This window comes from Loxodonta africana, chromosome 21 (genome assembly GCF_030014295.1).
Source record: "Loxodonta africana isolate mLoxAfr1 chromosome 21, mLoxAfr1.hap2, whole genome shotgun sequence".
In the NCBI taxonomy this organism is placed as follows: domain Eukaryota; kingdom Metazoa; phylum Chordata; class Mammalia; order Proboscidea; family Elephantidae; genus Loxodonta; species Loxodonta africana.
In genome coordinates, this window is record NC_087362.1 from 36,276,329 (window position 1) to 36,291,644 (window position 15,316).

Genomic DNA, 15,316 nt, shown 5'->3' on the forward strand with positions numbered 1-15,316 from the left:
GGCAGCCACGTGAGGACGGAGGCCAAGATTGGAGTGATGCAGCTGCAAGCCAGGGAATACCCAGGAGGGCTGGCAACCACCAGCTGGGAGAGAGGCACGCAACAGATTCTCCCATGTAACCCCCAAAACGAAACAACCCTGCTGACACCTGAATTTCAGACTTCTGGCCTCCAGATCTATGAGAGAATACCTTTCTGTTTTTTTGAAGCAACCTAGGTTGTGGTCATTTGTTACAGCAGCCCCAGGACAGTCCTGCAAGGAGCAGAAGTCTTTTATACATAAGAAAACAAGGCTGTGAGAGGGAAGAGATCTGCCAAGTAATAGTGTCAGCTAGCATTTCTGAGCCCTTACACTCCAGGCAATATTCTAAGCAGATTACATGTACCGTGTTTTATTTAATCCTTTTAACTAGCAGTGGTGGTGGGGTGCTCTGATTATAGAATACTGAGGCTCACTGAGAGACAGGAACACATGGAAGGCCACAGCTGGTAGGGGCAAAGGTCAAGCTCAAATCAAACCTGACCCCAAACCCCTGCTGGTAACCACTGAGCCTCGTGCCTTGCTCTGCAAACACAGCAAAGGAGAGGACACAAAGAGCACTGTAAGTGCCTACAGTCAGCCTGAGTCCCCACACCCAGCTCACCCGTTACCTTCCCGTGGGGCTCAGGCATGTCCTGTGGTTACTTAGGGGCCCAGTTTTCTCATCTGTTAATTGGAACTAAGACTCCCTCTTCTATCTACCTCACTGGATAGTTGTAAGGGGAACAAATGCAGAAAGCAAAGCACTGGAACACAGCAGGAAGGTGTGGAGACGGCTGTTACCCAAGGCTCAGGAAACAGGTGCACAGGCCTGGGGGGAAGGAGGCCAAGGCTAATGGATCAACAGACTACATGTAGGGAACACAGAGGCCTACCATGAAAATGCAGGCTGCTCAGAGAAGAAGGCCCCTTTGGCTTTTAGCCCAGAACGTCTCTCCCAGATCCCTTCATACAGTAACTGCACTGTGTCCACTTCAAAGGTAGGCTCAAGGCCCAAGGACCCTCATGCAAAGCATAGCCCAATCCCATCGCACAAGTCTGTGTACTGGGTCCCTGCCTTTGGTGCCCCCGCAACAGCTGTAGGCTGGGCAGCCAGGTGTCCTGACCTCCAGCTGAGCAGCCAGGAAGCTGAGGTTCAGAGGGGAGGTGACGGGGCCTATTGAAGGGACTGAGGCAGTGAGGGGCTCAGAACTCAGGACCCCAACTCCAGGCTCCAGCTCAGCCTGGCCAGCTCCTCAGCACATACTAGAAACGCCTGGGAAACAGACAGCTCACAGAAACACTAACGACGACGGTGCTAATAATAGTGGCCACCATTCACCCAGCACTCGTAATGTACCAGACTCTGTTTCAGCACTTTACCGATACCCATAGCAGACATAAGATTGCGATCACTGACCAACTTGGCCCGAATACTCAGCCTCAGCTAGGGACCCAGCAGGCATCATCAAAGGCTAGATGACCCAAAGACATCCGTGTCCCTGCTCGGGGTGGGTCTGAGGGCCTGTTCTAGGGGATTTTGGTGGAAGCCAGGCTCAGACTGCATGTGCACATACCGACGTTATAGGTATTGAGGTCCAATATTCCTCTGCAAAGAGACCCTAAGGGATTGTCTTCAATGATCTGTGAAGAAACAAGACATAACTCACGTTAGTCTTAACAGGAATAATAAAAAGACAGGCAGTTTCCAAAGCACGCTGTTTGGTAGAGACACTGCCCGTGGAACTGTATAAAATGCATTTTCATTACGGTATCGGCCCAGGGGAGAGGGAGGAATAATAAAGCATGGAGCTGATGAGACCAGGCAGCGAGCAGGCACCACGGGTTCAACTCTTCACTCTCCAACACATTAAAAACACGCCCAACAAATTCTACAACAGGTTCCGAAACATATTCTCAGCTCTGGCTTCCCAAAACCCTCCTGACCCAGGTGTCCACCAACATAAATAAAATGTGATATATCTGTACAATGGTGTCCTACTCAGACAGAAAACGGAGTGAAGTCCTGACAGATGCTGCATACGACATGGATGAACCTTGAAAACATCACGCTAAGTGAAATAGGCCAGACACAAAGGACAGCACAATCCCACTTAATGGAAATCTCTAGAATAGGCAAACGATGGAGACCAAAGTTATTAGTGGTTACCAGGAGCCAGGAGGAGGGAAAAGGGGGAGTTACTGCTCAAGGAGTTCTGACTTTCTCTTTGGGGTGATGAAGAACTTTTGGAAATGGGTAGTGGTGATGGCTGTACGACCTGGTGAACACAACGTGACTGAATTGTACACGTGAAGAATGTTGAAATGGCAAATGTTTTGTTACGTATGTATCTACCACAATTTCAAAAAATGGTTAAAATGGTCCTCAGACCCTCTGTAAGCCCAAGACTGGAACCATTCCCAAAGCCAACTCTTCAAATGGGAATTGGACTGGACTATATAGAAAATGATACTGGTGGAGAGTGAGCTTCTTGGCTCAAGTAGACACATGAGACTATGTGGGCAGCTCCAGTCTGGAGGGGAGATGAGAAGGCAGGGGGGACAGGAGCTGGCTGAATGGACACGGGAAATACAGGGTGGAGAGGAGGAGCGTGCTGTCTCATTAGGGGTAGGCTAGGAGTACATAGCAAGGTGGGTATAAATTTTTGTATGAGAGGCTGACTTGATTTGTACACTTTACTTAAAGCACAATAAATAAAAGAAAATGGCTTTTTTCAACATATATTTTACCACTATTAAAAAAAAAAAAGCACCACCTCCTGGGCCCATTATCTGGCATGATTATGAAATGGGACAATTTTGTCAACAAAAGGCCAGTTCAACAGCCTCCTATGGCTCCCCACGTCCAAGGAAGAAACATCAGTGCTCTGAGATCTGCTTTTTCCGGCTCTACTAGCTGCGGTCAGCCTTCCCAGCTCTGCCTCCACTGCACACACTGCCCTCAAGCCATTCCAGGCAGCAGAACTGAGGACTGTGCACTTGGCCACTCCTTGGACTACCCTTCCCTACCTGGCTAGTGCTGAGTGTGGGGCGAGGGCAGTGAAGTATGGACACGGGAAGGGAGTCACACCTCTGCCTCTGCTAAGTACCCTAACTCACCATGTTTCCATCACCAAGCCTCTGCTGGGGCTTACCTCCCACTGGGAATTCTCTCTGCCAGTCTCCTGCTGTTGGACTTTACCTTGACTTCCAGGTGCTTAAGTGCTGCTTCCTCCAGGAAGCCTTCCCAGTTGTCTTTCCTCCCTCAGAATACCACTCAGGCTCTCATGAGGCCTTAACATCCTCACTACAGAGAAGCCACTCTGGGTGCTGGCGCCATCACGTGAAAGCAGCTCTTCTTCCAGCCTTCTGGTGGAGAGGAGGCTGGTTCCCAGAAACCAGGTCCTCAAAGTCACCAGCGGGGCCTCCTTTCACCTTCTGGTTAGGCATACTTGCTTACTTAGGCACACCAAGCACGTTCCTCACGTCTGGCTGTCCAAACTAAATGCGCTTTATTCACATGCTGTTTTAACCAAAGGACCAAATTCCCTGTTTGGCCATTCTCACTCCAGAGGGGGTTCTCCTGCATATTCAAAGCCTTTCAGTCCTGGCACAACCTGATTAAAATGTGACAGGCTTGTCTCAGCGACTTTCATCCACTACAACTTGGGAATACTCCCAATTTCCTTCTCGCTAGGTTCTCTTTGTTCCGGAGCTCCACAGGGACCACACCACAGCACATGTAAAACCCACCGAGATGGCTCTTCCTGAGAAACAGGACCAGCTGGTCACCTGTCACAATGACTGAGACGTACCTGCTTTTCTAGCTCGTCGACGTCAACTGTTGAAATGTCCTCGACATAGTTCGACGGGAAGTACTGCTGGATTCGGGCCCCATAGTCACCTTTCCACCTAGAGAACAGCAGCGGCGTCAGACGGCCTTCGCAGGGCAGTATCAATAGTCCATTCCTGGGCTCAGACTCCAGCTCCTGGCTCAGCTCAGGGGGGAAGGTGACAAAGGGCTGACTGAGCAGGGGATGTGGTCACTGTAACAGTGGGGCATTTCAGAGGGCCCTCTGCTTTTCTAGCAGTGAGGAGCAATTGCTGTCATTGTCCTCCTCTTAGCATGGTCCTAATGTTTGGCTGGAGTCCCTGGGTGGCACAACGGTTAAGCACTCAACTACTAGCTGTAAGGCTGGCAGTTAGATCCTATCCAGAGATGCCTCAGAAGACAGGCCTGGCAGTATGCTTCCAGAAGATCACAGCCTTGAAAACCCTATGGAGCTGTTCAGCTCTGCACATGTGTGGCTGCCATGAGTCGGAATCGAAACTAGTAGCAACACTGTTTGGCGAAGTACACCACGGTCAAATGCTTCTAAGCTTTAAGGAGTCAGAAGCCATTGAAGACAAAAACTCAACTCTAAAGCATGTACCCGCCCCCATTTCAGGAAGGGCTGTGAATTCAGCAGCAAGAGTGGCATGAAGAAGGTTCTGGAGTCAGGCGGCTTGGAATCAAACTCCAACTTCACCACCAGCTCTGTAGTCTCTCTGTGCCTCAGACTCTCTGTCCATAAAGTGGGAGTTAATAATAGCACCTCCATCAGAGGATCTGGTTAGGACTAGATAAGCTGATGTATGCTGAGAGCTTTCAACAGTGCCTAGTACACACTAAGTGCTCTATAGTGTTTAGTTCTTGTCACTCAGCTAAAACCCTATTTTTGATTCTCGAACTCCAAGTAAAAACTGGGTGAGACAAAGGGAGTCTCCTGATTTTCAAAAAAGTTCGGAAACCTACCCAACTCCTTAGATTGCCCCAGCCCTCTCCTACCTGGCCCATGCTGACTGGCCCATGCAGCACAGTACAGCTCTCACCCCCACCTCCTGGACTTTTGCAAGAGTATGGGGAGGGATATAACATACGCATGACAGAAAAAGGAAGGTAAGAGAATGGGCTCTGGAATCGGGCAGCCTGCGTTCAAATTCCAGCCTGCTGTGTGACCTGAGACAAGTTATGGCACTTCTCTGTGCCTGAGCTTCCTCGTCTGTAGAATGTGGCTAACAACAGAACCAACCTGATAGGGTCAGTGAGGGGATTAAATGAGGTGTTCCAAATAAAGCTCTTAAAACAGTGTTTGGCACACAAAAGCACCCAACGGGGGAGAGCTGTTGTTCACACGTCTTAAGTTGGGTCGGGCTGTCCAGTGGAAGAGATGCCCGCCTCCAAGGAGCTTCAATCTCTGCCAGGGCTCAGGTGACAGACAAATTCTTATTGCTCTACATAGAAATCACCCCAAAAAACCACTGCCCAATAGAGCCTATTGATGGGCAATAAGTTTTTCTTCCCCAGTGAACAAAGGGAAGAGATAACTAAACCCTAGCATATCCAGGTACCCTTGGCCTAAGGATGGTCTCATCACCCAGGATGGGGCATTGCACAGAGCACAGAACTTAGTAATAGTGTACGAATTTGAATTTAAAATAATGCACGGGCTTGTGCACTGGGAAAAGCCCACACTATTTAGGAGCTGTGCAACCTTGGAAAGCCTCATTTCCTGCATTTGTAAAGTGGGGCTAATCAGAGTCACAACTTTGCAGGGTTGTAATGAAGATTTGGTTTGACGATGTATGAAAGCAATTAGCACAGTGCCTGCCACGTGATAAGATCTCCGTAAGTGGTAGCTGCTGTTATCATATGATATGTGATATGCTGGTTGTTGTTAGCTGCCACTGAGTCTGTTCCAGCTCCTGGCAACTCCATATGTATATAGCAGAGCTGCTCCACAGGGTTTTCAAGGCTGTGACCTTTCAGAAGCAGGTCACCAGACCTTTCTTCTGAGGCACCTCTCGGTGGGTTTGAACCGCCAGCCTTTCGGCTAGTTGTCAAGTGTTTAACCATTTGCGTCATCCAGGGATTCCTATATACGATAGGCTATGAATCGTTGTTGTTTATCCGCTTTCCTAAATACAGCATATACCAAGCTGTCTTTCCCAGGGGTTGTACACGGCTGTCAAAGCCAGCTTAGAACAGCAGATAAAGGGGAGCTAAGCCGGCACGGGAGTCTCGCTACCAAAAAGCCACAAGTCAAGTTCACCTGCCCAGCAGCCCAGCCCTCGGGCAGCCTTACCAGCCCCCGGGCAGCCTTACCAGCCCCCAGGCTCCTTGGAGACATTGTGGATGAGAGCACCACGGCAGAAGCTAAGCTCGTCGCTTCGCTTGGCTTTGTAGTCATACAGAGCTTTCACGGTTCTCTGAGGCTTTCAAGGAAACAAGAAAGAAAAGGTCAGGCTGGGCGACAGCAGCAGAGGTGGCATCTGTACCTGCTGGCACCTTTAGGGAGCAGAGGCTTCAGGCCAAGGTTACAGCTACATCTGCAGGTGAGGGCCTGGCACTGCAAGGTGCCGAGGCCCAAAAAGTCAGCAACGGGTGGCACTGGCCTGGTCAGTGCCTGGGCACCTTGGGGTGACCTGATATCGCTAAGTTTCCTCAATGAGAAAAGGACATGCCTTTTGGATTATGCCACAATCACCACCTTGGAAGTCCTGCTTGGCTGTTCTCAGTGACCTTCCCAGATGCCTGATTTTCAAGGACACCACCATTTCCTGTGCATCCTGGAGTCTCACCAGTGTTTTTATCTAGACCAGGGATCCCCTAACTAGGCTCCTGCAGGAATGTGCTGACACTTTTCAAGAGGAACTGGGGAGCTCCTCCATGAAATTCCTCAGGTGGTGGTCTCCTCTCCACTGGTAAAAGCAAGTAAGACATAACTCGCTCAGTATAACATTTTTCTTCAGTGAATGTGTCTTAAAGCCTGCTTCTTAGCAGGCACAATTCCATGGTAAAATGAATGCCCACAGAGCAAGAAAATACTAATGGCGAACCTCTGAGACTGTCAGACCTGCATATATTAGCAGCCCCCTGCCCCTACCCAAGGGAAGAGCAACAGGAATTTCACAAGGAATCCAGTAAAAAAGCAAGGGCTATAGACTCAGACTCATAGGTTCAAATCATTGTTCTGCCCTTACTAGTTTTGCGACCTTGAGGCTCTCTGAACCTCAGTTTCTTCATCTGTTCAATGAGAAGTAAAATTTTACATACTTCATGTAATGATAAAAATGGCAACAGTGACCCTTTCCTAAGTGCTTACTGTGGTAAAGCACTGTTCTAAGTCTTTTACCTATAGTATATCCTTTAATCCTCACAACTCCAAGAAGTAGGTAGTAGTATAAACCCCATTTATAGATGAGAAAACCAAGGTACAGTGTTAAGTACCTTGCCCAAGGTCAACCAGCTGTTAAACGGCTGAGTCCAAACTCAGTCAGCTAATGTGAGTGATTGCCATAGCTCATGACGTTCCATTAAAAGCAACGCGGGTTCTAGAAGCTCTGCCACAGGAACTTCCCACCAGAGGCTAACCAGAGTTCCTGCCCTTCCCTTCCCCACCTGCAAATGGAGCCAGCACTTAGCCTCTACCCATGCTTCTTGCTTCAAGGGCGGGCATAAGGACCTGAGCCACAGGTCACTGCCAGGCACCAAGGCCTCAAGGAAGGTATAGCCAGTGGCAGAGGGAGTGCCACATAATGGCTTTCATGGGGAGCAAGTCTCCAATCAGGTGGTGGAAGAGATCCTCTTGTCAGGTCCCCTGAGCTGCAGGGAAACAAGCCCTCCATCAGATGACCAAGCAGGTGTGTGGTATAGGAAGGTGGTTGTCTGAGTTATCTACTGGTGCTGTAACAGAAATACAAGTGGATGACTTTAATGAACAGAAATTTATTTTCTTACACTTTACGAGGCTAAAACCAAAAACCCTAAACCCGCTGCCGTCGAGTCAATTTCGACTCAGAGCGAATTCAGGGTGCCAGCTCTAGGGGAAGGCTTTCTATCTGTCGGCTCTGGAGGGAAATCCTTGTCTCTCTAGAGTCTCTGGCTTCTGCTTCCTGGTTCCTTGGAGATCTCCATGTGTCCTGGCATCTATCTTACCCCATATCTCTGCTTCTTTAATCTGCTCTTTTTATATTTTGTAAGAGATTGACTCAAGACACACCCTACACTAGTCCTGTCTCATTAACATAACAAAGACAGCCCATTCCCAAATGGGATTATAACCACAGGCATAGAGGTTAGGATTTACAACACATACTCTGGGGGGACACAATTCAATCTGTAACAGGTCAAAGTTCCAGGCCACGCCTGTATGGGGTTAAAAAAAAAAAAAAAAAATCCATTGCCATCAAGTTGATTCCAACTCATAGCGACCCTAGAGGACAGAGTAGAACTGCCCCCTAGTTTCCAAGGATCAGCTGGTGGATTTGAACTTCTGACCTTTTGGTTAGCAGCCAAGCTCTTAACCACTGCGCCACCAGGACTCAACAGTATCTCCAAATTCAAGTCCACATAGAACCTGTGAATGTGACCTTACTTGGAAATAGGCTCTTTGCAGATGTCGTCAAGATGCTGTCACAGTAGATTAGGGTGGGCCCTAAATCCAATGACTGGTGTCCTTATAAGGAGACACACAGAGACACAGACAGACATAAAGGGGGAGGACGGTCATGTGAAGTTACACCTACAAGCCAAGGAACGCCAGCAAATGCCTGAGCTACCAGAAGCTGGAAGAAACAAGGATCTTCCCCTAGAAGGACAGAGAATATGACCCTGCTGATGCCATGAATTTGCACTTAGAATCTCCAGAGGAAGACCCTCAATGAGATGGATTGGCACAGTGGCTGCAACGATGGGCTCAAACATAACAACAATTGTGGGGATGGCGCAGGACTGGGCAGTGTTTTGTTCTATTGTACACAGGGTCGCTGTGAGTCGACAGCACCTAACAACAACCTCCAGAACTATGAGAAAATCACCCAGTTTTGGCATTTTGTTACAGCAGCCCTAGGCCACTCATACAGAGACACTGAAACATTTCTTGTGCTTGGTCAGCTCTACTCATCCATGTTACCTGCCTGGCCTTTATGGACATTTGAGTTTGCAGCCCCTATTTAGGAAATTCTTTTTAAAAGGTAAAAGAGAAAGAAAGGCTCAAACCCTTCAAAATAAAGTCCAAGTACACCATCCCATCAAACAGAGCCTGCCTGAAGTTACAAGTTTCTCCAGCGGCCTGCATTCAATTTGCAAAACACACCCACGGGGACAGCATTCTTCTCGGCTGATCAAAGTTTTTGCTACTAGCAAACCCCCTAATGCAGTGCACGCATGGCTCAATTTGCCCACACCTTTTTCAAGACTTCATCTCTTACCAGGCAGGATTTGCGCTGGCCAAAGATTAAGAGTTAAAAAACAAAATCCGTCTCTGGGCTTCTAGGGAGCTCCCAGCAGGGTCCCTTCCTAGGCCGGAGGTGTACTAGCCACGGGCCAGATGGTCCCCCAAACAGAAGGTTCCCCACAGTTCTTCCTCCTCGGGCTCAAATGCAATGTGAGATGAAGCCAGAGCAGGAAGGAGCTGGGGGCTGGCAGCAAAATTCACCCCTACCTCCATGAAAGCACACACCAGAGTCGGGTGGGAAGGAGCGATAGCGTTTGCATGGCAAGAGGGTCAGCAAACCAAGTGGAATTTATAAACACCACAGGCTCAGTTGGCAAGCGAGAAACATAAGAAAGACTTTTAATTAGAAGCTGTTTGGCCCACAGGTAGTTCATCAAGCCTCAGAATTTTGGCAAGGCACAGTTCTATTTAGAAGCAATCCCATTAACCTTTTCCCTAAAACTAAATGCTATACTGTCAATCATCATTTCCTCCCCCGCCACCCAAAAAAATTTTTTGGCTAAGTTCTCCAAAATATTCCCTTGCCCTATTATAACCACAATGGGGGCAAGGGGCAGGACACGGAACCCATGTTAACATAAACTGAAACCAAACCCAATTCCAACCCATACAGACCCTAGAGGACAGAGTAGAACTGCCCCCATAGAATTTCCAAGGAGCAGCTAGCTAGTGGATCTGAGCTGCTGACCTTTTGGTTAGCAGCTGTATCACTTAACCACTGTGCCATGTTAATACAGGGATTAGGAAATCATGTGACTTGAGGGGGGCCGGGTCAGCACTGTACCATGGAAGGATTGATTTCACTTGGATCCACATACATCCTGCTGACGTCATAGAGGGAGTTTACATCTCTTTCCTGAAAAAAAAGAGCAAAGAAAAATAAATGGAACTGTCCATGCTCCTGGGATAACTCATATATATCAAGTGTCCTAGGTTTCCTAGTGGTTACCTATCCTTCAAGGTCCTTGTTTGCGTTTGACCGCTAATAAACAGATTACGTTCAGTTAGTAACCTAAAGGTTGGCAGTTCAAACACACCCAGTGGTGCCGCAGAAGACCTGCTGATCTGCTTCTGTGAGGGTTACAGCTAAGAAAACCTTATGGAGCAGTTCTACTCTGTACACATGGGGTCGCCAGGAGTAGGAATCAACTCGATGGCAACGAGTTTGGTTTTGACCTTTGAGTCGAGACCTCGCAGAGCTTACTTGTAGCTCGTGGGTAGAGACAGGAAGAAGCTATAAAGTTCTCTAAAATTTGGAAGCCTTACCCAAAACCGGCCCCACATAATCCTCTCCTATTAAGCCCCATACTCGTTTAGTTCTACTGCCCCAGCCCCTCACCACTCAATTCCAGCCACTGGCTTCCAGTCTGTGCCTCCAGTCACATGCTGACCTCAGGACCTTTGTACTTGCTGTTCGTTCTTCCTCCAGCACAGCTCACTCCTCCACCTCCTCTAATATCTGCTCCAGTGTCTCCTTCTCAGTGAGGTCCACAGACAGCCCTCTGAACACTGCAGCCCCTCCCCATCACCCCATGCCCACTCATCAACATTCCCAGTTGTGTTTCTCTCTGTGGCACTCACTGCCTGCCACGTGTGTGTGTATTTTCATTTATCTTATTTATTGGCTCTTTCTCCCAGCACAAGGGCAGAGTTCTTGTTGTATTTGACTTTGCCGCGCAAGGACATAGGGCAGTGCAAGACACAGTGCTCAAAGGTTTGCTGAATGAATGACAGATGAACTATAACCTTAGGCACGATTTTCTCCTTTGCCGTTCCACCACACAACGAGGGAGTTACCACCCACCATGTTGTAGCGCTCCAGTAGCTCAGGGGTCACAGGGTAGCGCAGCTTCATCTTGCGGTAGAGCGCGTGCTTCTCATAGTAGCTGACCAGCTCCACCAGGCTCTCGAAGTAGGCTGAGGTCCCCAGCACAAAGTGCCGGCCGTCCCGGTTGATGCGACAGTGCTTCACCTTGCCCCTGGCCCTGGACAGGAGACCACACAGTCAGACACCTGAGACCCTGGCAGCCAGACTGATTAGAAGCAACCCAGCTACCCATCCTTGGGGAGAATCTAAATAAACACGGCGCAGCCCTCCAGTGGAATACAGTACCAGTCACCATCAAGTCGACTCCGACTCATGGCGCCCCCATGTGTGTCAGAGTAGAACTGTGCTCCACAGGGTTTCCAATGGCTGATTTTTCAGAAGCAGATCACCAGGCCTTTCTTCCGAGGTGCTTCTGGGCAGACTGGAACCGCCAACCTTTTGGTTAGTAGTCAAGTGTGTCAATAGTTTGCACCAACCAGGAACTCCAAGACAGCATTAAAAACAATGGTGTGGATCTTTACAAAACTGATATAGAAGAATCATCAAGAAATACTGCTGAGCAGCTCTACAGCTAGCTCCTCCTGCCCTCCCCCTCTGCCCCAAACACGTGGACTGGACTTTGGGAACATCCTAGGTCTTTACATCAAGGATCAGCAAACTATGGCCCAAGGGCCAAAACCAGCCTGCTGGCTGTTGCTGTAAAGTTTTATTGGCCTACAGCCATGTCCACTTGTATTATACTGCCGCTTCTATGCTGCAGTGGCCAGGCTGGGTAGTCGCAATAGCGACCATACAGCCCATAGAGCCTAAAATATTTATTATCCAGGCCCTTGAAGGAAAAAGGTCTGATTCTACTCTAGAACCCTCGGACTTAATCCTGAAATCGCGAGATCTTACTTCCCATTGCCCACCAGGTGCAACAATGGAATTTTCTTCAAAAGGGAAGCAAACCTTTCATTTCTTCATTTGAAACAAGAGGCAGAAAAAATCCAAAACAGAACAGGCTCTTCAATCTTATTAGCATTTATCAGCAAGAAGAGAAAATAAGTTTTGACCCTAACTTTACAGCCAAAGAGGTCTTTTAAAATACATCTAAAGACTTAATTTCTGTGGGTATACCTATTCATCTTCAAAACACTCTGTGCTTTACGAATTCATTTTTTATTGTTTTTTTAAAAAAAAAACCCTCATCCTGTTAAAGCATTCCTTCAGAAGGTCCTCTAAAAATCAATGCTGGTTTTTTCTAGCACACATGGAACATTCTCTAGAATAGACCACATATTAGGTCATAAAACAAACCTTTGCAGAGTCCAAAACATCAAAATATTACAAAGCATCTTCTCAGACCACAAGGCAATGAAACTAGAAATCAATAACAGAAAAACTAGGGAAAAGAAATCAAATACTTGGAAAATGAACAATACCCTCCTGAAAAAAGACTGGGTTATAGAAGACATCAAGGAGGGAATAAGGAAATTCATAGAATGCAACGAGAATGAAAATACTTCCTATCAAAACCTCTGGGACACAGCAAAAGCAGTGCTCAGAGGCCAATTTATAGCGATAAATGCACACATACAAAAAGAAGAAAGAGCCAAAAGCAGAGAACTGTCCCTACAACTTGAACAAATAGAAAGCGAGCAACAAAAGAACCCATCAGGCACTAGAAGAAAACAAATAATAAAAATTAGAGCTGAACTAAATGAATTAGAGAACAGAAAAACAATTGAAAGCATTAACAAAGCCAAAAGCTGGTTCTTTGAAAAAATTAACAAAATTGATAAACCATTGGCTAGACTGACTAAAGAAATACAGGAAAGGAAACAAATAACCCGAATAAGAAACGAGAAGGACCACATCACAACAGAACCAAATGAAATTAAAAGAATCATTTCAGATTACTACGAAAAATTGTACTCTAACAAATTTGAAAACCTAGAAGAAATGGGATGAATTCTTGGAAAAACACTACCTACCTAAACTAACACATTCAGAAGTAGAACAACTAAATAGACCCATAACAAAAAAAGAGATTGAAACGGTAATCAAAAAACTTCCAACAAAAAAAAGCCCTGGCCCGGACGGCTTCGCTGCAGAGTTCTACCAAACTTTCAGAGAAGAGTTAACCCCACTACTACTGAAGGTATTTCAAAGCATAGAAAATGACGGAATACCACCCAACTCATTCTATGAAGCCACCATCTCCCTGATACCAAAACCAGGTAAAGACATTACAAAAAAAGAAAATTATAGACCTATATCCCTCATGAACATAGATACAAAAATCCTCAACAAAATTCTAGCCAATAGAATCCAACAACACATCAAAAAAATAATTCACCCTGATCAAGTGGGATTTATACCAGGTATGCAAGGCTGGTTTAATATCAGAAAAACCATTAATGTAATCCATCACATAAATAAAACAAAAGACAAAAACCACATGATCTTATCAATAGATGCAGAAAAGCCATTTGACAAAGTTCAACACCCATTTATGATAAAAACTCTTACCAAAATAGGAATTGAAGGAAAATTCCTCAACATAATAAAGGGCATCTATGCAAAGCCAACAGCCAATATCACTCTAAATGGAGAGAACCGGAAAGCATTTCCCTTGAGAACGGGAACCAGACAAGGATGCCCTTTATCACCGCTCTTATTCAACATCGTACTTGAAGTCCTAGCCAGGGCAATTAGGCTAGACAAAGAAATAAAGGGTATCCGGATTGGCAAGGAGGAAGTAAAGTTATCACTATTTGCAGATGACATGATCTTATACACAGAAAACCCTAAGGAATCCTCCAGAAAACTACTGAAACTAATAGAAGAGTTTGGCAGAGTCTCAGGGTATAAAATAAACATACAAAAATCACTTGGATTCCTCTACATCAACAAAAAGAACACCAAAGAGGAAATAACCAAATCAATACCATTCACAGTAGCCCCCAAGAAGATAAAATACTTAGGAATAAATCTTACCAAGGATGTAAAAGACCTATACAAAGAAAACTACAAAGCTCTACTACAAGAAATTCAAAAGGACATACTTAAGTGGAAAAACATACCTTGCTCATGGATAGGAAGACTTAACATAGTAAAAATGTCTATTCTACCAAAAGCCATCTATACATATAACGCACTTCCGATCCAAATTCCAATGTCATATTTTAAGGGGATAGAGAAACAAATCACCAATTTCATATGGAAGGGAAAGAAGCCCCGGATAAGCAAAGCATTACTGAAAAAGAAGAAGAAAGTGGGAGGCCTCACTCTACCTGATTTCAGAAGCTATTATACAGCCACCGTAGTCAAAACAGCCTGGTACTGGTACAACAACAGGCACATAGACCAATGGAACAGAATTGAGAACCCAGATATAAATCCATCCACGTATGAGCAGCTGATATTTGACAAAGGACCAGTGTCAGTTAATTGGGGAAAAGATAGTCTTTTTAACAAATGGTGCTGGCATAACTGGATATCCATTTGCAAAAAAATGAAACAGGACCCATACCTCACACCATGCACAAAAACTAACTCCAAGTGGATCAAAGACCTGAACATAAAGACTAAAACGATAAAGATCATGGAAGAAAAAATTGGGACAACCCTAGGAGCCCTAATACAAGGCATAAACAGAATACAAAACATTACCAAAAATGATGAAGAGAAACCAGATAACTGGGAGCTCCTAAAAATCAAACACCTATGCTCATCTAAAGACTTCACCAAAAGAGTAAAAAGACCACCTACAGACTGGGAAAGAATTTTCAGCTATGACATCTCAGACCAGCGCCTGATCTCTAAAATCTACATGATTCTGTCAAAACTCAACCACAAAAAGACAAACAACCCAATCAAGAAGTGGGCAAAGGATATGAACACACATTTCACTAAAGAAGATATTCAGGCAGCCAACAGATACATGAGAAAATGCTCTCGATCATTAGCCATTAGAGAAATGCAAATTAAAACGACGATGAGATTCCATCTCACACCAACTAGGCTGGCATTAATCCAAAAAACACAAAATAATAAATGTTGGAGAGGCTGCGGAGAGGTTGGAATGCTTATACACTGCTGGTGGGAATGTAAAATGGTACAACCACTTTGGAAATCCATCTGGCGTTATCTTAAACATTTAGAAATAGAACTACCATACAACCCAGAAATCCCACTCCTCAGAATA

At 46.1% G+C, this 15,316-nt stretch overlaps 1 protein-coding gene across 1 annotated transcript in view; it reads right to left on the reverse strand.

Moving 5' to 3' along the window:
- Positions 1–15,316, reverse strand: part of PLCG2 (phospholipase C gamma 2) — a 211,736-nt gene that overhangs the window by 67,329 nt on the left and 129,091 nt on the right. Inside the window, exons 20-24 of the mRNA XM_003418088.4 lie at positions 11,101–11,281; positions 10,081–10,152; positions 6,164–6,273; positions 3,834–3,930; positions 1,596–1,662 (exon numbers count right to left, since the gene is read on the reverse strand). Coding sequence (XP_003418136.2) covers positions 1,596–1,662; positions 3,834–3,930; positions 6,164–6,273; positions 10,081–10,152; positions 11,101–11,281 — 527 coding nt within the window. The remainder of the gene's footprint in view (positions 1–1,595; positions 1,663–3,833; positions 3,931–6,163; positions 6,274–10,080; positions 10,153–11,100; positions 11,282–15,316) is intronic.